This window comes from Ambystoma mexicanum, chromosome 13 (assembly GCF_040938575.1).
Source record: "Ambystoma mexicanum isolate Mex_15411 chromosome 13, UKY_AmexF1_1, whole genome shotgun sequence".
Lineage (NCBI taxonomy): Eukaryota > Metazoa > Chordata > Amphibia > Caudata > Ambystomatidae > Ambystoma > Ambystoma mexicanum.
Window position 1 is genome coordinate 793,195,161 of NC_090938.1, and position 23,460 is coordinate 793,218,620.

The 23,460-nt window shown below is 45.1% G+C and overlaps 1 protein-coding gene across 2 annotated transcripts in view; it reads left to right on the forward strand.

Annotated features, from left to right (window-relative positions):
• The first annotated feature begins 2,899 nt into the window (after positions 1–2,899).
• Positions 2,900–23,460, forward strand: part of CCHCR1 (coiled-coil alpha-helical rod protein 1) — a 166,489-nt gene continuing 145,928 nt past the window's right edge. The window contains exons 1-4 of one of the 2 annotated variants that reach the window (XM_069635185.1): positions 2,900–3,066; positions 14,614–14,726; positions 16,201–16,286; positions 20,719–21,007. In XM_069635185.1, the coding sequence (XP_069491286.1) occupies positions 16,217–16,286; positions 20,719–21,007 (359 nt within the window). In that variant the 5' untranslated portion in view covers positions 2,900–3,066; positions 14,614–14,726; positions 16,201–16,216. The remainder of the gene's footprint in view (positions 3,067–14,613; positions 14,727–16,200; positions 16,287–20,718; positions 21,008–23,460) is intronic. The other variant, XM_069635186.1, reaches the window with a different exon arrangement.

A 23,460-nucleotide genomic window follows, 5' to 3' on the forward strand; every position in this document is an offset into this window, starting at 1 on the left:
CTGTGGAGAAGGACTTACAGATAGCCCTTTTTGATTTAACTCATTTTTGTGACACTGACCAAACTACACCTAGTGAGAAGACCACCTGAAACAAACCTTGGTATTCACATTTTCTGTTATACCCCTCTTTTCCTTGAAAAAAAACTTCCTAAACACAGTTTTGCAAAGAGTGAGGGCAAGCATAAGACAGATACAGACAGATTTTTGTTTTGGACTTTCAGACATTCAAACAAACATTGACGGCCCTTAGAAACATCAGCTAAAGGAACCATCCCTTTAGAGTTAGGCATTACACCAACCCAGGAACATTAGTAATAAAGGTGTTGAAAATATCATATTCTGTCTCACAGTATTTTAATATTTATATATTTTATGATGTATTGTAAGTTTTATCACAGCCTATTTCAAAATGAGTGGTAATGTATTGAATATAATGTTATAATACGTATAATCGTACTATTTATTGCACTTCATGCTTATTTTAAATGTTCTAGACATGTATTGTTTTCATATTAGTAATAAGAAGTCATCACACTTTTTGTCTTTCTCCGTATTGCAACTTCCATTTTGTGCTTAGCCTATTATTTGGACCACTTAAAATGGTGGGCGAATAGAAAGGGCGAGCATAAAGATGCATGATGCGGGGTACAATGGCTAGAAGTAATTGAGAGCCTCTTTCACTGTGTTTAGTTCAGTTTTAATAGTACAGTTGCCCAAATCAGCACGTGGGGGGGAAGGGGTAGGAGACCAGGGAAAGTGAACATGTGGGATGCAGGCAGGAGGAGGAGGAGGGGAGGGCAGAGGAGTATAGTTACGGTATCTGTTTTGTTTCATTTGACCACTGTTTACCTGTATTTGACTTACCCACTTTAGAGTTTCATTTAGTTGCTGTTTTGGCCTGATTTCAAGGTGACCACTCTCGCCCTTTCACTTCACGTTCACTCTAAATCAGACACAGAGCCAAACTTGAATCAACCTTCTTTATTTTCTCCTCTCAGCAATTGCCCCTTACTACTCTCTTCCTACTTTTTCCCTCCAGTCTTTAACGAAGTCCTTTCCTTGAGGTCGCCCCATAGTGTTAGGATACACCCTCGCCCCCTCCCCCACTTAACAAATGGCTCTCGCAGAAGGTTCTCACTTCTTCCGGGAATCTTATTTGTAGTGACACCTGTCTCCGTCTCCTCTCCCTCCTTCTGGCCGCCGGTTGTACTCCCAGTAGTATCTGTCCGGTTGTTCATATTCCCATTCGGGCTCCCGTAGGTGTGCTTCTTCCATGGCTCGAATCAGTCCGCGTTGTCGGGGTGGGGTGGTGGTTGGCGGGTGAAGTACCCCTTCCCTGCACACCACTTGGAGGTGGTTCTCACGCCTGCATCGGGCACATCGTCGTCCAATAGCCGGACACTGTCCTCTATGTGGAAACGACAATCCACACCTGTAACACATGCGTTGGCCTAGATCTTGTTGGGGTGCATATTGCTGTTGCGTTTTGTCCTTGCTGTATTGTCCTCCCGTCACTTCATCATATTTGGCTTGTATGTTGGCAATCTGCCCACCCTTTTTTGACCTTTCGATTTCCATAGCTTGTATTTCAACCCTTTCAAAGGTGCGTGCTAGCTCTTGCACTTCTTTGAGGGGGAGAGGTTTTCTTAAGAGCTTCTCCCGAAGCACGGACGATGAGCAGCCCTCTATTATCCTCAGCCTTATCGCTTCGTCGTCCGAGAACTTGTCAAACTCGCAGTGTGCCCCCATCTTTTGTAATCGAATGATAAACTCACCTACCGACTCATGGGGCAGCTGAATACATTTGTTGAAGGTGTACCTTTCAAAATCCCTGTTCCGTGGCGTCACAAACTTCTTATTGAGGGCGGTGATGGCCTCTTTGTACGTTGTTCTCTCCAGTGGTGTTATTGTCTTCAATAAATCTTTGACCTCTTTCCCCACCAAGTTAATAAATATGTATAGGAGCGCTGGTGACTTGCTGTCTCCTACCAACTCCACAAAGTCAGTGAACTCCTCCAGCCACTCTTCCCATCGAGACCCTCTATCTTGTTGTGGCTGAAGTTCAAAAGGTTGGGGCACCCTCAGAAATGTAGCTATGGATGCATAATTCGATGCGCTCACCCCTTCACTGTTGTCTTCTCTTTCCATGGGTGTTTTCTGGGGTGGGTCTCTCGTCCCGCTGCACTTTCTTGAACTTGCGCACGCACCCCTTTCAATGTTACTCTCTGGAAGGGTCCCGTCCATTGAGGTGTTATTTTCGGGCCCCATGGACCTTGCTCTTAGTACAATACCTCAGAGTTAACCAAGTTGCTCTGTGAGAATTATCTATTCGCCCTGAAGGAGTTACCCTGGAAGCCCGAGCAGCCGCTTCCCAGGCGTCGACACACTCCTGTCTCCTCCTCACAGAGCTGCGGCCCCGGCCCCCGCCGATGTCTACTTGAAAGAGCCAAACTTGAAGCGACCTTCTTTATTTACTCCTCTCACCAACCGCCCCTTCTTTTATTCCCTCGCGCCTCCCTTTCCTCCCTTTTCCCGCCACTTTTCCACAGCCGTTTTTTTTAAGGAAGTCCTTCCCTTAAGGTCGCCCCACAGTGTTCGGATACAACAGTTGCAGGCATTGCAAATTGTACAACCAAATGATGACGACAGCAGTTGGGAGTTGTTTGGGCACACTAAGATTGCCGCGATGTTTTCTGGCATTTGTTTATTTCACTGATGCTATCCAAATTGACAATCACCACAAGCCAACGGCGCGGTGCTTCACGGAAGTGTCTTTTGTTTCTCGTGTGGACGCATTGTTCCAACCGTCATGACGAATGCGAGGGATGGATTCCTATCCAACATGGCCGCCGCATAGGTCCCAGAACTGATTAATACCGCCCGAAGATGGCCTGTGCGTATTCACTCGCGCATGAGCAACGCCAGCGTAGAACGCGTGGACGGTTACTAAGAGACAAGCACGCTTTGGAATGGTCACGTGATGTTGGGTGCGAGCGTACCGGGTGAGCTACGGGAACCGAGAAGGGTGAAAACAAGCAGAGCCACGGGTTGCAGATGGAACAGGAGGTAAAGCAATGGTAGTATAGGACTAACAGCAGCACGTTTCCTGACTTTAGCATGCATTTCCGGGAGAGTAAGTAGCATGGCTCTTATTAAAGCTAGTAAGTAGTGAGTGGGGTCATTAAACCTATTTCACTGTTGATCACCACCTGGAGGCCAGCAGGCTGAGTAGATATTGTGCCTTCCTTTGGCCCATTAGATGCATATTTCATCCCCCAAATCACCAGAGACGTATCAAGGGTTGGGTAACAAGTTGGGCCTTGAGCTAACGTAGTAGGGCTCACCATAAGGGAGAAGTATTCACACTTTTTCATGCTGAAGCCCCGTTGAGTAAAAATAGTGTCACCCATAAAAGAACTCATGTTGCATTTGACCCCTAATGCCAGTAGAAAATGTCATGCAACAGTAAGAAAACTGCTTTACGAGCTGCACCAAGCCCCCCACCCATGCCTATGTAAGAACACTTATCATGTTGACTTTGACCTTAACACCAGTAAAACAGTGCCATGCCACAGTAAGGAAACATGCCCTCCCTCATATAAGAGCACTCACAAAGCTGGATTTATCCTTAAGGCAAGTACAAAATTCAATGTTGCAGTAGGACCTAGCCAGCCCCATTACAGTAACCTTCCCTTACTCCAACCCCCCCCCCCCTCACATTTTAACACTCAAGTTTGCTTTGCTTTGCCCAAAAATGCAAGAAAAACATGCTGTGCTCCTGGCAAAAAAATATTCATGCTCCAATGGCAGTTCCAGGCTTGGACTGGCCTATAAATCAATAGGGCAATGCCCGAACCCAAAACGCTAGTGTAGGCCACTTGTTTGGCAAATGTGGGCCAGTTTGATGAGTTACTTCACTATGAGACTAGTAGTTTAGATCAGTGTTGCCGGATAAATCATCTTTAAAATGCACAATTTGCATCACATTTTATACCCACCAAAAATCTTGGGTACTATTCAAACAGTCTGTCACAAAAGGAATGAATCGCCATTTGCAACTGCCACTTTGTTAATGATGCCCAAGACAATTAATGCTCCACTCTGTGTTCTACTTCACATGCACTTGGACACTGCCTCACTTATGCACACCTTCGCATGCATACATATATACATGCATACAATCCACACGAACAAAAACGCTATTTTTTCTTACCCATTTCCCTTTGGGCCCTCTCAGGCCCTTCCCTGTCTGCACCTCTGCATCTCACAGGCTATTTAGTTAAACAAAGGATCACTTATCATTGGAGGAATGGGCCAACTAAAAGTTGAGCACAGCAGTTAAGCCTTTTGCTTCCACATTGGGTGTCTATTGATATCATCTCCATGTCAGGCTTTTGTCCTCGGCACATTTGCTGAGACCGCAGTCACTGTAAAAGACTATTTTCTCACCTTGGAGAGCAGTGTATTTTTTTAAAATTTAATTTAGCTGAATTAAATCAACCATTCACAAGGTACACCATGAATACATGAAAAAATGGAAAAATATGGAATTCCTATTAATAATAGGAACTCCCGTCCCCTGCAAACCTCTTGATATTGGAAACAAGATCCAACCAAAATTTAAATAAATGTCAATCATTTTCACTAGTTTATGTTTTTGGAACAGCTAAATTCGTAAATAATTTTGTTTTGTAATTCTTAATTAGAAAGCAAGTTTCAATAGACACAGTATTATACAAAAATTATTTTATCCACATGATATTTTTAGTGCTTATTTTCAACAAACATCAGAGTTCAGTTCACTCATGGTTACATAAAATACAAAACATTCTTGATAAGGAGCTCTACGCGTTTCGAGAGTATGCCTCTCTTCTTCAGGAGCAATAACTATTTCATTAAACACATTATTTCCTAATAATGATAATTCAGCAATCCTCTAAATAAATATACATTTCAACAAATAATTTCTCTTCCAAACACAAAACAAGTGTTTTTCTTTTCTTTAGGACTTCAATTGTCCATTTCGATGTGGAATGATGGAAACATCATCTTATGAAACAGTTCTCATATGTTCTGAAAATAATAGTGATAATTGTATTAGATAATGGTTAGATCAAATCGTCACTATGGTGTTAGAAGGATAAGTATCCTTGTTCCTACCTGAGTATTGTTGTCTAGTCCTGTGTGTTTCCAGATTCTGTAATACACCGTGTGTCGATGTGTTTATCCACCGTAATGCCTAGTCAGCTTACATTCTATATAAGGTATAACAATATGTGTCAGGCTATAAAAACGCTTTTCCAATTCTACAAATTTAGATTCAAAAGTCAGTGTGTTGCTGCAGTATCGGGTAATGGCGATGTTAACAATCCCAGCAGAGAACTCAATTCCCGTTGGTTCTCGAAAAATCTACACGAAGAATAACTAGTGTAAGTGTTTTGAATGATCAACTACGCATTACTCATTTTTAGATGCTGGTCCATCCGCATTCTTACCTATGTGAGTGATTTCCTCGCCTCAAAAAATTTGTCCTACAGCTTTCTCGCGGGTAACATGGTTCACTCGCTATCTATGATTATTTAAAGTCATGTGACGTGTGATTTACTGTCATGTAACATATGATCTCTGTTACGTGATGTCCTAGACTTCTGGAAGTTGTAGTGCCCACAGACCTACAAAGACATTTCAATCTCTCACTTTGTCGCACACTTTGTCCCACATTAAACTCGTGTGGTTAAAAACATCTAGCTGTTGGGAATAATAATGTTCAACGAGTGGATATATCTACAAGCACTTGCGGGCATGAGTTTATTTGTAGTCAAGAGGTATCTATATCTAATAGTGTACATGGAGGTATTCAATCTGATGGTGTGGAATTCTGGGAATTGTCTTTTATACTGAATGGTATCTCAACACATATTAATTGTTCGTTTTGTTTCACCAATGTGCAGTTTAATAAGCTGTCTTTCCATTATTCCGCATCATTTCAACTTGATTATTACTTATACAACAATATGAAAATGAATATAAAGGTAGGTATAAAAAAACAAATATTGATAACAAGGGAAAATTCAAGGGAACATCAATCAGCCTTTTCCACAGCAATACGTGCTAGTCATCTCACTATTTCATTGTTGTTTTTCATAAGAATACAGTCAGAGAATACTCTTCGTTAATGCCTCAGGGTTCTAAGGCATCTAATTTGTGTACCCAGAACATTTCTCTACGGGATAGGATTTGTTGTAGGTTCCCTCGTCTGGCTGGTCGTGTAATGATTTCAAGAACAACAAATTTGAGTTGTGAAATTGTATGTTTGTGATCTCTAAAATGTCTTGTAACCGGTGACTTCAAATTTCCTGTTCTTATGTTCGACTTATGTTCCGAGATGCGGTCTTTCACCCGTCTCAGCGTCTGGCCAACGTGATATTTGCCACATGGGCAAATTAGTCCATATATTACACAGTTGTTCTCGCAGGTGCCAAAGTGTTGTAAGTTGATCTTCTGACCTGTGTATGGATGTCTAATTATTGAACCTTTTCAAGAGGTGTGCAGGAGACGGGAGTTCCTATTATTAATAGGAATTCCATGTTTTTTCATTATATTACTGACCTTTGATACCGAGGTTGTTGGTTTTCTCCCCCGCACCCCTAAAGAGTATTTAACGACTGAACAAGCCATTGGAGCTTTGAATTTCTTTAACAGAGACTAACAACTTATTTATAATATAGGGTGTGCAATTTCTTTTTTGCATTTTCTAGTATAGTACACTATGAATACATAACATTTTTTTCCCCCAAATATATAAACATGATAAAAAAACAAGTAAGGTTAAAACCAAATTATACATGCAATGAAAATGCAAATACAGGAAAAGGAAATACCTGTAATAGTAAAGGAGTACATATGCATTAAAACAAAATAAAAATAAAAAGAAGCAAAGTAAAAGGAGAAAGAGAAAGTATAAGAGGTGATAAAACGGTATACACAAGATAAGTATTGACATTATGTTAAAGCAGCAATTGTCCCTCAATTCAGCACACCGTCCAACTTGGGGCTTGTCAAAAAATTAATCCTAGCAATTTGTATTGGCATATTTGAGAATGAGAGAATCATAAACCAAGAATGATCACCCGCTAAACTCCTTAGATATTTACAATGGCGGGAGAAATGTGTTTGTCTAAGCCCTCTCAATTGTACACATTCTGTCACCAGGTGCAATAAAGTCTTTCGTATGTTCTCATTCAGGCAGTAACAGCAAAAATTATGGTGTGGGAGAAGCAGCTTTCGCCTAGCTAGAATGTCCCTTGTGGGCCACAGATTGAACCGTAAACGCAGTATATCAAAGCGATACTTTATCGAAGGCGCTGTCTCCAAATAGTGCATAAGGGTGCACACTTTTTTAGGAGGGAAAAGACAAACCTCACCATCTCGATATTGCAAACGGAGTTCCCGTGTTTTAATCCAATCCATCTCATACATTTTTGTTTTAGCTTTGTCAGGATTGGTAATTAACTGGTGGATAGAAATATTTGCATCAGCGAGGACTTAATAAATAGTCCATCCATGAAGTTACAAAAGCAGGGTGTACAGAGAATGGATAGATAGATAAGGTTTTAAGAATAACATTTTGTTCTGTAGATATGAGGCACTTTCTAAAAAGAGCACACAGGCGCTAGTGAAGCGCTTGGAGAGAAACCAGCCCTAGTTCGTATCTGATCCAGGCAATTGGAGTGCATTGCAGGAGATGTAAAATTTGTTTCCAGTATATTGACTCCCATTTGTTGAACTGGAAACGAGTCTTGGTTGCTAAAGTTTCAAGTCCATACAAAAGGCATGGAGTAGTCTTCACTATCCAAAAGAGCCATACTGGTATGATAGAAAATTTGCCGTATTTATGCATTATAATTTTTGCCTGGGAGATTGGTGTGGCTAGTTTCGCATCCATGTGTTCCATTTGACTACTGGCAGCTCTGTGGGCCTCAAAAGATACACCAAGATAAATATAGGATGACACTACATTCAAGGGAATCTTATCAATGAACCACCGAAAAGCTGATTGGCCAGATCTTTTTGGTGGGTAAGCTACTATTTGGGTCTTCCCTGTGTTTATTTTTAGTTAATTCTGCTGTATGTATAACTGGAAGGCTGCAAGAAGCCTTTGTAGGCCGACTTGCGTTTTTGATATGAGGACAAGATCGTCCGCATACATTAATGTTTTGGTGAATCGGACACTACCTTTTCAAATGCACGCCTGGCGTCATGGATGAAATAATTGAAGACTGCATAGGCCAGAAGACACCCTTGTTTCAAACCTCGAGCTGTCGGAATCTGGTCCGATAGCCTATAAGGACAATCTGATTCGAACAGAGGTATCAGAATGCAGTGCTTGGATGACCTCATACAATGTGGAAGGACACTGATCTCTGTGCAACTTTGCCAATATAATAGAGTGGGACACCAAATCAAAGGCTGCATGTAGGTCTGCGAATGCAATATAAAGAGCCTGTTTTTTTGACTGGCATTGGGCTTTGATGGCATGTAGACAAAGCAAGTTTATGTTGGTACCCAAGCCGCGCACACGGAAGTACACGGCTAAGTACCGATTTGCCATGTGGCACGCTGCTCTTGCTCCTGTTATTGTTGCCGTGCGGCTTCCTGTCAGTGTTTGTTTGGCAGCTACCATTTCAAAGGTGACTTTTGGCTTTGGGGCCTGTGGCAGCTGGCTCCCAGCAAACTATTGTCAGCGACTTGCTGTCAGTGACTCACTACCTCTCTGCACAGCGAAGCAACTTTATTGATTCATTGTTCTTTCTTGTAGCAGCCCGCCTTTTGGCCCGCCCGCCTTGCCCTTGAGGACTTCCTATAAGCTTGGCGTGCGCGCACTCACACGGGGAAGTACACTGGAACGGCCAATGGCTGCTTGTCATTCAATCTTCTGTTGGGTATTATGTGTATTACTTGAGTGCCTTTAACAAGTGTGGGGATCATTTTCTCATTCTCAAGTTTAAAAGTAAGTAAATACACCGCTGTCCAAGGTGACGTATATGACAGCTTTTTGCCATCTGAGCCCAGGCTGGGCCTCACAGCATACTGATGACTGCTGCATCGAAGTGGGAGGGCTTCAGCCCTCCGAAGCCCATGCCTGTCGCCGCCCATGCTGGCCTTGCAGCACATTGATGACTACTGCATATGAAACCCTCCCAAGCTCATTCATGGCGCCGTCCATTGTGTTGCTCAATGGGGCCAGCCCCTAACTCCCTGCAGACTATCTACCAGTGGGACTAACATGCCCCTCTTTGGGATCAGTGTGTCACTCATTGTGGCCTGCCCCTGTCTACCAGTGGAACTAGCATGTCCCTCACTGTGACCACTCGCTAACTGATGCCTGTAGAGTCCACCAATGTGACTAGCATGTCTGTCCTGGGACCAGCATGCACCCTTTTGACCAGTAGTCCCTAACTGTTGTCGGAGTGTCACCTGCTGGGACGTGCATGTCCCTCTCTGTGACCAGTCCCTGTAGCCAGAATGTCTACCAATGGGACCTGCATGTCACTGGATCCAGCATGTTGCTCACAGTGACCTGTTGCCAGAGTGTCCATTTATGGGACTAGCATGCCCCTCAGTGAGGCCCATACTGTTACCAGTCCCTAACTATCACCAGACTGCCTCCCAATGGTATTAGTATGTCCCTCCCTGAGGCCAGCATGCCCATCCTGTGACCAGTCTCTGTCACCAGAATGTCCACCAATGGGACTAGCATACCACTCACTCAGGCCAGCATGGCTTGTCACTGAGTCCAGTCCCTGTCCCAAGAGTCTCAATCAATGGGACTAACATGTGCCCTCACTGTGGTCAGTCCCTAACTGTCGTGAGAATGTCCCATCAATGGGCTAACATGTACCTCACTGAGGACGGTGTGTCCCTCACTGTGGCCACTCCCTAAATGTCACAAGACTGTTTCCCTTTGGGGCTTGCATCTCCATTGCTGGGTCCAGCATGTCACTCATTGTGACCAGTCCCTGCCACTAGAGTGTCAATCATTGACCCTAGCATGTCCTCACTGTGGCCAGTCCCTAACTGTTACACGAATATCCATCTATGAGACTAGCGTGTCCCTCACTGGGGCCAGCGTGTCCCTCACTGTAACAGGTACTGACAATCTCCCAAAGGGGCTTCCATGTCTCTCACCGGGGACAGCATGTCCATCTGTGACCAGTCCCTGTCACCAGAATGTCCACCAATGGGACTAGCATGTCCCTCACTTGAGCCAACCAATCACTGGCTTTGACCAGTCCCAACCTTCACCAGAGTGTCCCCTGCATATGGGGATTGCCCCCTCAATAGTATGCTCCTCTCCGGAACCAGCGTGTCCCTCACGTCACCTGGGCTCAACATGTTCAGCCTGATTATGCCTCTTACTGAAGTGCTGTGTGTCCATTATTGGAGCTGAAATACTCGTTGGAACAGTACCTCGCTCACTGTTAATGGAGCCTGTGGGCCTTCCTACTATTTGTATGGGCTCTGATGAGACTTAAAATGAGAAAAGAGAAGGGTTGGAAATCTTAAAGTGGACTGGTCTCGAAACCTGTCTCCCCGCTGGTGGTGTCTTGAGGGGCATGGTTGATTCCGACTGTGTAAATCGGAGCAGCAGAAGTGGTGTCATTATCTCGCTAACTCGCCCCGGATGTCTTGGCGTAGACCTCAGCAGGAATGAGCTGCAAGTGTTGCAATGTCCCAGGCAGGATGGACAGTGAGGTATTTGAAGTGAACAGTGTACCTCGCTGGATCTAGAGTGCCTTGCAATGCATGTCTGTTGTTGAAAGCCAAGCTGCAGATTCTTGTAGAAGCGTGCCTATGCCATTGCTGAAATGGAATGCAGTAACAAAAGCTGTCTCGCCAAAAATGCTGCATCTTCTGTCCTGCTCAGCCAGATGCATGCACTCTGAACTTGGTCGCTTGGAAGCACGGCGGCTTGATATAAGATCTCATAACAAATATGCAGGATTTCTGTCGATCCCCTATACTTATGCCTGTCGGTGGGCATACTTGTATGTCGTTATTATCTCTATGTCGCTGCCGCCCTGCAACATGGGGCGGGCTCCAGGAATGTGCTCACTTTGAACTCCTTTTCTGCACTCTGCTTGTGATGTAATTACATTTGTATGTTTCTCTATGATGTAATCACTTCCTGCGCTTCCATTCTGTAACCAGTAGCACTGTAACCATTCTCCCAAGCTCAAGTGCCTAGAAGATACCTCTGGGTTTTGTGTGCTATATAAATGAATAAAAATAAATAAATAATGCGAACAGTTGAGCGCAACTCAATTATAAATACATGAACGCACCTGCACTTAGATTATAGATGCCCCTGCTGCACCTTAAGCGGTTCTGGAATTTAATGAGCAACAGGAGTGCTGCCGTGCCTGTTCCCGAGCGTAGCGGGTGGCTCAAATCTGAGAAATGGACCCTAGCAACGCTAAACCTCCTTCTCATCACGTGAGTTAAACGTTACGTTCTAGCTTCTGCTGTAGTTGGTTCTGGCGACTAGGAAGTGTGTGTTCGGCAGGGGGAAAGAGTTTAAATATGCTCCAGAGGGCAAATATAGAGCAATGAGTCCAGACCGAATTCATTCTTGAGGTGCCACAGCAGACAGCACACAAGAAAAAGAAAAACTTAATTGTAATAAAAACATGGCGAATGTGATTATTTATACAACAAAAAGTCACACAATTTTTATTTTTACATATGGCAGCGCACCAAGCCCTCGGGCATCTGGGCACTAGTTACAGCAAGTGTGACATGACATTCTTCAAAGTGCATGCATACATCCGTGGAGGCACTGATACCCCCATGGGAAATTGGCATAGATGCAAACTCCGACTGATACAAGTTCGAATCCTACACAGGTCTTATTACTCCAGAACACAAATGGCCAGATGGGGGGGGGGGGATGATGACATAGTGTCTCCGATGCAAAAGGGCAGAAGGCACCTTCTACCACATGATTTGGGAATGTGGGGTGCTGCAGGAATTTTGGACAACGTGTTTAAGGCGCCTCTCCAGAATAATGGGCGCCCCAATTCCAAGGGACCCCAAACTCATTCTATTGGGAATAGGAGGTGAAACTGAAAATACTAAAGGACATTTCTGGGAGTGGCACTAGGGGCGGGAAAGAGGAGACTAACGGCCGCTAGCTGGGGCTCTGCAGACAAGAAAAACATAGATTTGTGGTCCAATGAAATGAATAGGTGCACCTACCTGGAAAGACGTATCTACACCGCAAGCGGGTGCCCCGGAAGTTTCAGAAAATATGGGGGAAGTGGGAAGAATAAGCATTGAAACCAGGAAACTGGGAGAACCCGGACACACAGAGCGGCCACCCTGAGTGTCGAACAACTCTTGTACTCCTATTGTGATACTCATTGTCAAATGTTATTCTGTGTGCCGCGACCCCGCTGATAGGACTCCCAATGCCAATGTGTGCTCATGTTGTTTTCTTGTTCGATAAAACCTAATAAAAAAGAGTTTGGAAAAAAAAGTGCAAGTCTATAGGTTACAGAATAGTACAAGTAGTTCTTGAGAGCATCTGACGGAACCACGCCTCATGGTACGGGGGGATACATCAAATGAATAGGAACCAGTGGGTTACACGTTGTAATGTTAGGCAAGATGGGTATGGGTGCATGCATTGGAAAAGCCATACCTCATGGTGCGAGGGGCTACGTCAGAGGTACAGGTAGGTATAATAGACAACATTGGTGAAGTGTTCGGCACAGGGCTGCAGACTCAAATCGGGTACATGGGATATGATAGGAGTGCAGCTCAAAGTTGCAGAGTCAGAGCAGGTAGATTTAGGAAAGTTAAGTAGCAGTCCAGTATTAGTGCAAGGCAGATAAATGGTGCAGTGGGAGGCATTGGTGTACAAAACCGATAAAGGTGGTGTCAGCATAATAACATTGTGATGCAGCGTGTAATCCTGTAACATTACACAGTGTGGTACTGGTGGTGTGTGATGCAGAAAGGGTAACTCTGGTGAATTGGTGATAACATCATTACGGAGCTGCGATGCAAACCGGTCAATAGCAATGCATGGCCTGGAATTCAAGCGTGCAAGTCCTCGATCGGCAGATCAAATGAGACCCGAACAATGGGACCACATTACAGTAACACAGCATGGCAAGGTAATTGGGACATGAAGAGCAACAGTGATCAAGATTTACGAAAGGCAGTCGGCAATAATACATGACACTGCAAAGATTAAAGCAACATATGTGAATGCTGCCGGTTTCGTGTCTAGGCAAGTAAGGAGAGCCGGCATAGAGTTATAATAGTCTGTATGAATGTTGGATATGTTGAGCGGCGCCATAACCGGGTGGTGAATACCTGGGGTGTGTAGCAGGCAGGTATAGACAGATGGAGGGGCCAGATGATATGAAGTAGTAGGATGGAAGTGTGGAGAGGAGTGCAAGGCACTGTCGCACTGGAAGGCAGGCAAGGAGATGGTAGGGGTGCGATAGCAAAGGGTAAGCTTCTGAACGATGCACGCACAGAGTGCCACGCGTACGAGGGGGGGTGGAAGCAGGGTGAGAGCATGCTGAATAGCTACGGGACCAGGCGGCCACCGGACTAGTTCTCATAGATGTCTAAGTGCCATTATTGTGTGCAAGTTCTTCTGCATTGAAATGTGGACTCAGTTCCTCAGGGGGGTTCTTTCTGATCAAGCAATGTATCAATTGCTAAATAGCATTGACTCTCTGTTTGCCTATCTGTTTCTTGGTACTACGAGGATGTTTTAGTTACATCTTCTACAATTCATACAAGAAGTGGGCTGAAAAGATGCTATCATGGTCCATATAACTAGGTAGTCAGTTATTCCATGTACATTGTAGACGTGGTGGAAACTGAGCAATGCTATTAGCTGAGCCTTTGGTAATGAAGAGACTAGTATGAAATGTCCCATCATAGCAGTGTAGTCTGCCTTGTTTAACAGACCGGCCAAACCTTGTGATGGTGGGAGGTTAGTCACAGTGCTCGAAATTGAGGTTGGATAAGCAGGAGCTAAAGGCAATTTGTGTGTATCCAGCACTAACCAGTGACCAGGAGCTACCACTGGGGAACGAGGAGCTAGTACATGGCGTTCCGCAAATGTAACTACCACTTAAGATAAAAACCTATCATTTTGTCCATTATTTATGGCCCCTTAAATTTTGATTGTCACATAGATGGCTCTTAGTGTTAATTTTTAGATTGTCCAAACATACAGAGTTAAACTCACATAGGTGTGTTTGTTCAGCATCAGTGGGCCTGGGGAGCCCTAAGTAGCTCCTGGAAGCTGTTGGTGGCAAGCTAACCAGGCTCTTCTAGGCTACACGCAGGAGCTAAATAGTTCCCAACTCCCCTCACTTTCGAACCCTGCAGTCATGACATCCAACGGTGCAACTGACTGAGGTTGTTTGAGTGTAGGTAGTTGCAGCAAGCGTGCAGATGCTTTGGTTCAGGATGTTTTGCTCACTAGTCAAGAGAACATGTGGATACATATTTTAATGCATATCGTTGTATACAAGGCCAACAAAAATATATTTTAATTAAGTGTATGGTTTGTGTACCCCAAAGTGCTCAGCATATTGAAGTTCATGACGGCGTTGGAGAACGGTCTCCCTTGAAGATGCTTGGGGAATGACAAATTTGTGCGGGTGTAGCACAAGGCCATCAGAGATAAAACGCAGGTAGGAAATCGCTTTTAGTAATTTTGCAGTTCAGTGTCCTGATGGCTATTATTTGGTAAGGCATAGAAGGACGTTGGCTGTGGGGGTAGCTACTTGATGACCTTAAAATATTCTGGTTGCTGAAACAGTTTTTCATCATTACACAACAAAAAATGTGCCTCAGTGTTTTGTTGACCAGGATGGAAGGTGATCAAAAGATCCTAACAGGAAAAATAGGACCGCACCCGTCAGAATAATCTCTGATTGGCACCTCTCGGGGTCTTTAGAAGTAGAATTAATTGTGATTGGTAAAGACGTTAATGTTCTGTTTCAATCCTTTCAACAAGTGCTTCGGTTGAGTCCAAAGGTAGTTTGTTGCCTGCTTTCTTCTTTCTATGACTGTGTAATTAATCTTTGCAGTTGAAAAGTGTTCATGTTATTTTGCTAGTTGATGTTTTTACATTTCTAATAACGCCCCCAGTGGTTGGAGTACTGGCTTCAATAGCAACAAAAGGTGTTTCTTTTCCAAGGATAACTTATGGCAGGTGCAGTGGAGAAGTGCCTCTGCCCGTGGAGAGTGCCTCTGCCCTAAAAGCATGATCAGTGTTTTGACAACCACACAAACTGCTGTATTGGGATAGTAGAAGGTTGAAGACCCTAGTAGCGCAGCATACTGCACCACTTGGAAGAGGCTGTAGAGGTGATGGAAGCTGAACTGGACATGGAGTAGTTGTAGAAAGCCAACAGGCGATCACAAGTGGGCTGAAGGTTTCCGGAGAACAAAAGAAGGCAGGACAAGAATCTGATAAGGCAGGAATTGCAGTGGCTGGTACTCCTATTCATTGCAGCATCAGCATGTCTTGTCGTCCTGGCCATGAGCGATTGTGAAGTGATGATACCATGGATCAGTGCTCTCTATGTAGTGAAGGAAATGGCAGCCCAGTGTTCATAAGCATGCTCTGATTATGCATACTTACTCTTTGGGGCGTGCGTGCTGAGATGCATTAAACTCCTATTCAAATTTGGACATGGCATCATGCATCGAACACAGTGTCCAAGGTTGGCAGCACCATGTCCAGAGCTGGCTCTCCTGTATCAAACGTGGTTCCTAGGGCTTGCTACGCCGTAACGGTAGGAACCTGAGCGAGGTCCCTGTATCTGAATATTGGTTTGGCTACAAAGTCATTTGACTGGCTAGCAAGTCTGGAGTGAACTAGGACATTGTTGCACAGACTTCTACCAGGAGAGTCAGGAAGCGTCTTTAGGGACTTCTTTAGAGAACAATTAATTTTAAGTCTGGCAGTTCGGACTCATCAGTTGTCAAGCGCACTTACTGCAAATAGTGGAGACCGGTTTGTGAAATGGCCCCCTTTCCAGCTGTGGTATGTCGCTGCTGAATGCACTAGAATGTCACAGAGTGTGTGTAATAAGGTTTTGCATAATCCCCCCCCCCTATCACACACGAACATGCAGGAGTTTTCTTTATCTTTCGAAGGTGAAATTGGACAACCATGGACGAGCAAAGGCGAACTGGGGAGAGGCTTGACCCGCCAGCAGCGTTCAGTGCACCAAAGCCTGCAGGTAACAATATTCCGAGGTCTCTGCTCCACAGGTGAGCTATTGCAGGTTTTGGGAAAGCAGCAGTTGTTGAGACCTCATGTAAATTCATGTTGTCTTTGAGGATTGTTAGGCGTGCCCCTGCCTTAATTTGTGCAATAATAGCAAGTAACTATGGTTCTTGAATGTGGAGGTAGCCTCTGAAGGCCGGAAGTAAGGTAAGAGGTCTTTGGTCGAGCTGGTGTCTCCCGGGAGTAGACTCGGAGATGAGGGTGGTCTCTGAAGGAAAGTTGATTATTCAAGCGAATCCCAGAGGGAACTTTTCACTGCTTCTGTAAATTATGACGTTCAGTGGGTAGTTCTGGAAATTTTCCAGAGAGGAGGTAGGTAGCTGGTTTAGTATATTTTGTCAAGGGAGGTTTAGTAGGTGGTGGAACTGTTACTTTGAGGGAGAGTCGGTGGGTGCTTTGTGTGCGTTCTGGAGAGGAGAGATCTCGGTCTGAGGGAGAGCCAGTGGGTGCTTTGTGTGCGTTCTGGAGAGGAGAGATCTTGGTGTGAGGGAGAGCCAGTGGGTGCTTTGTGTGCATTCTGGAGAGATCTCGGTGGATTGTCTTACTCTCCAGAGACAACCCCCTCTCTAACCCGGTCACCACCTCCCGCCTCCCCCCCGGTCTGATGACTCTCTCCTCTCACTTGGTGCCCCTTGGCCCTCTGTCCGAGCCACCCCCGCACTTTCTGCCTCCTTGGCCATCATTCGACTGATGAAGCGAGTGGCAGTCGTTGCTTTTGCCTCCTCCTTCATCTCCCCCCCTCCCCACCCCTGCCCCAGACTCTCCTTCTGTCTCTGCTCTCACTAACCTTCACCTCACTATCTCCAACACTTTTGACATCCTTGCCTCTGTCATGAGGATCCATCTGAAGCCAGCCTCCAAGTGCAGCAGCTGGTATGACTCCGACCTAGCTTCTCTGAAACGCAAATGCAGAGTTGCTGAAAGGAAGTGGCAGACTTCTGGTTCATCCTCTGATAAACTGGCCTGTCGCCTGGCCAAAAGGCAATAACGTTTCTCCATCCCCTCCAAGAAGAGGGACTGCATCTTTGGAGCCACTAATACACAGCTGAACTTGTCAACATCTGCAAGGAACTCGCCAATCCATCCATAGTCTCCACCACTCTCCTTCCTTCCCAGGCTCTCTGCACCGCTCAGGCCTCACACTTCATAAGTAAATCGCAGGATATCTTGTCCTCTCCATCCCCACCTCCACTCCTGTCCCCGCCCTTGGCACTTCTCTCTCCACTCCCCCACTCGCCTCCCTCCTGCCCATAGCACCTGATGAGATCATCAAAGTTGTCCGATCTATGAAGGTTTCATCCAAACAGGTGCCCCCTTGCTCTTCCAGAACCATTGAGGATAACGTCAACTCCCTCGTCACTGCTCTTACCGACTTCTGTAACCACTCTTTCGCCACTGGCTCTCCCTCTATCCCTCAAGCACTCCATCCTAAAAAAGCCATCTGCCGACCCCTCCTACCCAGTGAACTATCGCCCTATCTACACCACCAGCTCGCTGGGTAAACTCTTGGAGAAGTTGGCCATCCCACTGCTGATCCTTAATGCTGAACTTATTCATTGTCTTCATGACCATCAATCTGGATTCCGGGCTTCCATGGGCACGGAAACTGCTCTCTTGAACATCTGTGAAGACCTGTGCACAAATCTCAACTCTAACTCTCCTGCTGTTTTCATTCTCATTGATCCCTCCTCTGCCTTTGACACAGTCCACCATTCTGTCCTCATAAAATGGCTCCGGTATACCTTTGGCATCACAGACCGGGCACTGGACTGGCGGACCTCTTTACTCATTAACTGCCCTGCCCAGTTGCAACTGGGCCCTTTCTCCTCCACCAACTTACTCTCTACTTGTGGTGTCCCCCAGGGCTCTATCCTATTGCCGTGGCTCTTCAATTACTAGCTCACCCCTTTGGCCCACCTGACCCCCCCCTCCTTCTCTCCTCATTTCCAGTGTTATGCTGAAGACACTCCGCTTTCCTTCAAACATCCCTCTTCTCTCTCCTCCTCCTCCTCCTCCTCTCTCATCCCTGATTGTCTGACCGTCATACAGGCATGGTTTGCGGCTAATGATCTCTGTCTATGCCAGCAAGACTGAGATCCTTCTTATTGGGACACCTGCACCCTGTTTCCCACCTATCCTCTGGCCGCCTTCCTTGGGCCCTCTAGCCTCACCATCCTGTTAGGCCAAAAATCTGGGGGTCATCTTTGACTCCTCTCTCTCTTATTCACCCCTCACATCTTTGACCTTGCCAAGAAGGCCCACCTTCCTGCTCCACCGCCTTAGAGGCATTCTCCCTTTCCTCACCTTCCCCCAGAAGCTCAATGTCTCCGGAACTCTCGTCCTCTCTAGGCTTGACTACTGTAACCGCCTCTTCCTCAATCCCCCCCCCATTGCTCCCTACATCTCCTTCAGTTAATCCAGAATAGGGTTGCAGGATCTATCGTTGGCCTCAAACCCAGGGACTGTATCTCTCCAGCCCTAAAATCTCTCCACTAGCCACAAGGATCGAAGTCAACACCCTCTGCATCATCCATAAGGCTTTCTGGGGCCTGGGACCAAGCCATCTTCAACTTTCTCTTCCTAAATAATACCCCCTACCCCTCTACTAGAGCCCTTTGCTCCTCTAACTCAAACTCTCTGCTTGTTAAACGCCTCTCCAAGCAGAGAATGGGAGGCAGATCTCTCTCTTCGGCTGGTGCCTCTCTTTGGAACAGCCTCCCTGTCCCTCTCAAACCTGAGCCGGACCTCGTCAAATTCCAGAAACCTCTCAAGACTCTTTCTACCTCCTTCTCTCTTTCCCTTCCCTGCTAATCATCCCACTGAGACTCGCGGCCTGGTGTTTTATGAACCGCCGAGGCTACCAGGCCCTCTACCTAGTCGGTACCAGCTCCTCCTCCCCACCCTTCGGCACTGCCCTTGCGGGCACACCACCTGGCGGCCTTACATCCCACTCTTGGATACCTCTGTCTTGGCACTTGCCAGTATATACAAACAATAGGTGAGCCCCGGTGTGCACGCGTGGGCAGGGGCAGTGTACACATTCAAAACAAGGAACCTCAAAATGTACCCACGCCTATGACAGTCCTTAATTCTGTCAATTTAGGTTAAATCTCCATATTATTATTATAAGGTGTGATCTTTCAAAGAAAGTCACAGGAACAACAAAACCAAAGAAAAGTCCTAGGAGTACATGAAATAAATTTATTATACAAATAACACATTATTTTAGAATTTCAGAATGCTTTTTACACAGGTTTAAAAGACATAACAAAATACGAAACGGAAACCTGAAACATAACATTCATCATGTGTACATTGTGATTTCATCAGGAAAAAGAAATAGGATATTTTTGCAGAATACCAATTAATGAAAGAACGGGAGCCCGACAGGAAAACAATTGTACCTGTGGGCTAGATATAACCAGGGTGTGTAAAAAAAAAAAAAAAAAAATTACCCTGGTTTAAACGGAGCGAAATCATTCAATCAACTTAGGTCATATGGTTGTAATGCCATATAATTAACTGCCTCCCGCCTTGGCACTTGCCCATACGCCCTCCCCAACAGCCCTTGCCCTTGCCCTTACCCTCTCACCCTACCCCCTCCCTCCTACTCTTCACTGCACTTGCATGTCCGAATGCCACCGGGCCTAGTAGGACCATGATTGTATGTTCAGTTTTCGTTTTTTGTGCCACTGTTCTTATTCCCCTGCTCCCCGCCTTCGTAGCCTTGTGGAGCCTGGAAACACCATTTTGTTGTATAGGCACCTAACAAATGCTCAATAAATAAAAATTGACTTTTGAGCCTTCTATGGAAGGCAAGAGCTCTTTCGCTGATCTCGAGGCAGGCCCACCTGACAGCCTGTGGGCCTTCACTGGGGTTAGGGAGCTCGCTTTCTGGTGGGTCTGATGTTTTGAGGCTGATCACAATGGTGGTCTTTGAGTCTTCCAGGCAGTCCTCATCCTCTGAGGCAAATTGAAGTTCTCTGGTTCCTGACCGTCTCTTCGGCGGCTTCATCACTCCTGAAACAACCCTTTTCCACTCTGCTCCCACTGATTGGCTTTCATTCAGGGAGCCCCTTCCACGCTGGTTTTTCCTTGGCTTTGTCTGCGTGTATATTGAGTTTTGCATCCTTTCTGTCCATGAGTTGATTTTGTCTAATGTATTTTATTTTGGTTTCACCTTTTCCCAGAGTGGTGATTATTGTTTTTTATGTTTTCATCATTTTTAGTACTTTTTATATCGCCCTGTGAAGGGTGAGGAGTTCTGTGCCTTATTAAATGTTTGAACAAATGGATGCAGAGAGTTGCTTTCATGAGTAAGTGGCATCTGCTGCCTGTGATCCATTCTGGTTAACGTGTGCCTCTCTTACCTTTCATTTTTGTAGTGCAGCCTAAGTTAATGCCCCCATCGCATTTCGAGAGCAGACGTACCAAAATGCCAGCACCTTATTTGCCAGGACTCTGGACGGCCGCTCGGACTACAGAGAGCCTACCCTGCCCTGCCACGACTGTGGGCCCTGACCCATGGGCCACCCAGAGCAGGGTCGCCAGGGACCTGCACAAGCAAAATGATGATGGCATATATTTGGGGCACGCTTATGGGACGAGCAGCAGGATGCAGACGCAACGAGGAAGAGGACGCACCGACCCAGAGGAGGCCAGTGGCAGAGCCAGGTACAGTGCATGGCTAGAAGCCCTGCACCACTCAATGTAGAAATGCAGGGACCAGAACAGCCCTGTCAAGGCATCTCCGCTCCGGTCTGCAGTGCTAATTCGATGCTGGGGTTCACACACAGCTCTGCCCATGTACTTCAGTGCTGTTCTTCAGCCTCACCTACGATTCCAGCAATGGGGCCATACACAGCCCTGCCATTGTACACCAACCCTATCCCCAAAGTCCCTGATGTTCTTGTATGGGAAACATTGAGTTTTACGTGAGCTGTGCCTATCCTCTTTTTAGGGGCTGAGTGGGTGAGGATAATGAAACACCAATTACAAGAAATCCCACTAATCAGCTTCCTTCCCTTGCCGGACAGAGTGAGTCAACTTAGATGTATATGTACTTAATTTTTTGCATTCTTAAACCCAAACAAAAGGGCACTTCACCATTTAATTATCAGAAAATACACATATTTTAATATTTATCATACCAATTTGACAATTCCAATATACAACGTTAAAAATGTTCCAAACATCAATTCAACAATCAATTTTGTGTGTACATCTTTCTTCATTGCGACTAACAACATAGAACTATATGCTTAAAAAAACCTTTTCTATGCCTTATTGGGGTGTATTCTCTTTTATAGAAAAGACCCCGCTCTTTTTTAAGCCCTTCCCAATTTCTCTGGGCCAAACGGACTGTGCCAACACTTTTATAGAAATGTGTTTCTAGGACCAGCATGGGAATATATCTTTTAAGAATAGGCAAGGCAAGTCATCCCTATTGCAAATCCTGCTGGTGCTGTCTTCAGGGCACTTAGGTTTTTGTTCATATTCTGGTTTTCACACCCTTAACGGTTTGCCGTAATGTACAATCTTTCTAAAAGACAAATAAAACATTTCCACTTTAGAACATAAACAAGTAAAACATTTTTATGCAAAAAATACATCAGATACATCTATTACAACTTCATCTCTATTACCAATATAGACAGCAGGGATGCATTAATACTCAAGTGGTCTAAATTATCCACTACTACACTTTCTCTCATATTCAATATGGTTTGTTCTCTCCATTTCATGTGTCTGCAAACATGCATTTTAGCCTTTAAAGCTTAATTTCCTTGGGCTGACCGTCTCTTTCCAGCACAGACATAAAAAACTTTTGCTGAAAGGGGGGGAGTGGGATATGTTTTAATATTCCTATCAAATGTCCCTATATGTTTACCTATCACCCAATTATTAATTTAAGCAAGCTGAACGCTCACCTTTTACTGGATCTTCAATTTCTTTCCGATCGGGCTACTTCCTCTAAGTCCCGTGTGGGCACTATTACTGCCCAATGGTGTTCTCTATGTCACGAGCCAGGGTGGTCTCCCTACTAGTTTGTAGCTTAGCTCTGTAACAGGAGGAGAGAAGCCACCATTACTTATCACAGGAATATCGGTGATCACCTCAACATTCTCTTGTTTAAAATTGAGTGAAGCTTACCCGAGTGATCAAGTCCACTGTCTTGAAATTTCCTTTATTTCTATTGGGGGATTTTATCTCTCGTCACCCTTCATGGAACCGCCAAAAGCGTGTTCTAAATAAACCAGCACAAAGGGGAACAGCGTTAAATTCCCTTTTAATGGATACCGCATTACTCAATGTGTCCATTGTCCCTCTCTCTTACCTCATGGGTACATCTATGCCGGCTGTTGTCCCGTGCACAGTGTATCTGAAGCCGGGCGTGCCGCGATGAACGTCTGCTGCTCGATAAAGCTGCGGGCCTACTGTCGCATTTGGTCCATTTTAAGTAGTGGTCATGTCACATGATTTTACGCGCGTATCTACGTGATATCACGTGATCCGCAACCCTTCTCTTAAAGGTATACCACTTTCTTTTGGTTTAGTGTCGCTGATAATCAAATAAAGCAAAAATGCGCAATATACCAGTATTACACATTAAGCAAGCTGGATATTCACCTTTTACTAGATCTTAAGTCCCGTGTGGGTACTGTTACTGCCCAATAGGGTTCTCTATATCAGGGGCCGCCCGAGGCGTGTTCTAGTTGGACCAAAAATGATCAAAGGTAACAGCATTAAATTCCCTTTTAGTGGATACCTCATTTATTCAATGTGTGCATTATCTCTCTATCTATCTCCCCTCGTGGGCATATATGCCGGCTGTTATCCATCTCTCTCGCCGTTATATACTAATCACTTATTCCCACAGAGACCCTTATAGAATGTTACATATTTCACAGGGTACATATTGTAAAAGAACTTGCGACTCATATATCTTGTTCACCTTTTGTGATGTATAAAAAGGGACCACTCAATGGAGATATTTAATCCGTTTCTTACAGTGTCTAGGGAGTATATCCATTTCTGTTCTGTTTGTCTTAGCTTTAGATCTCTGTTACCTCCTCTTGGTTGCACATTTATTACTTCTATAATGAACCAGTGGATGTCATGTACTG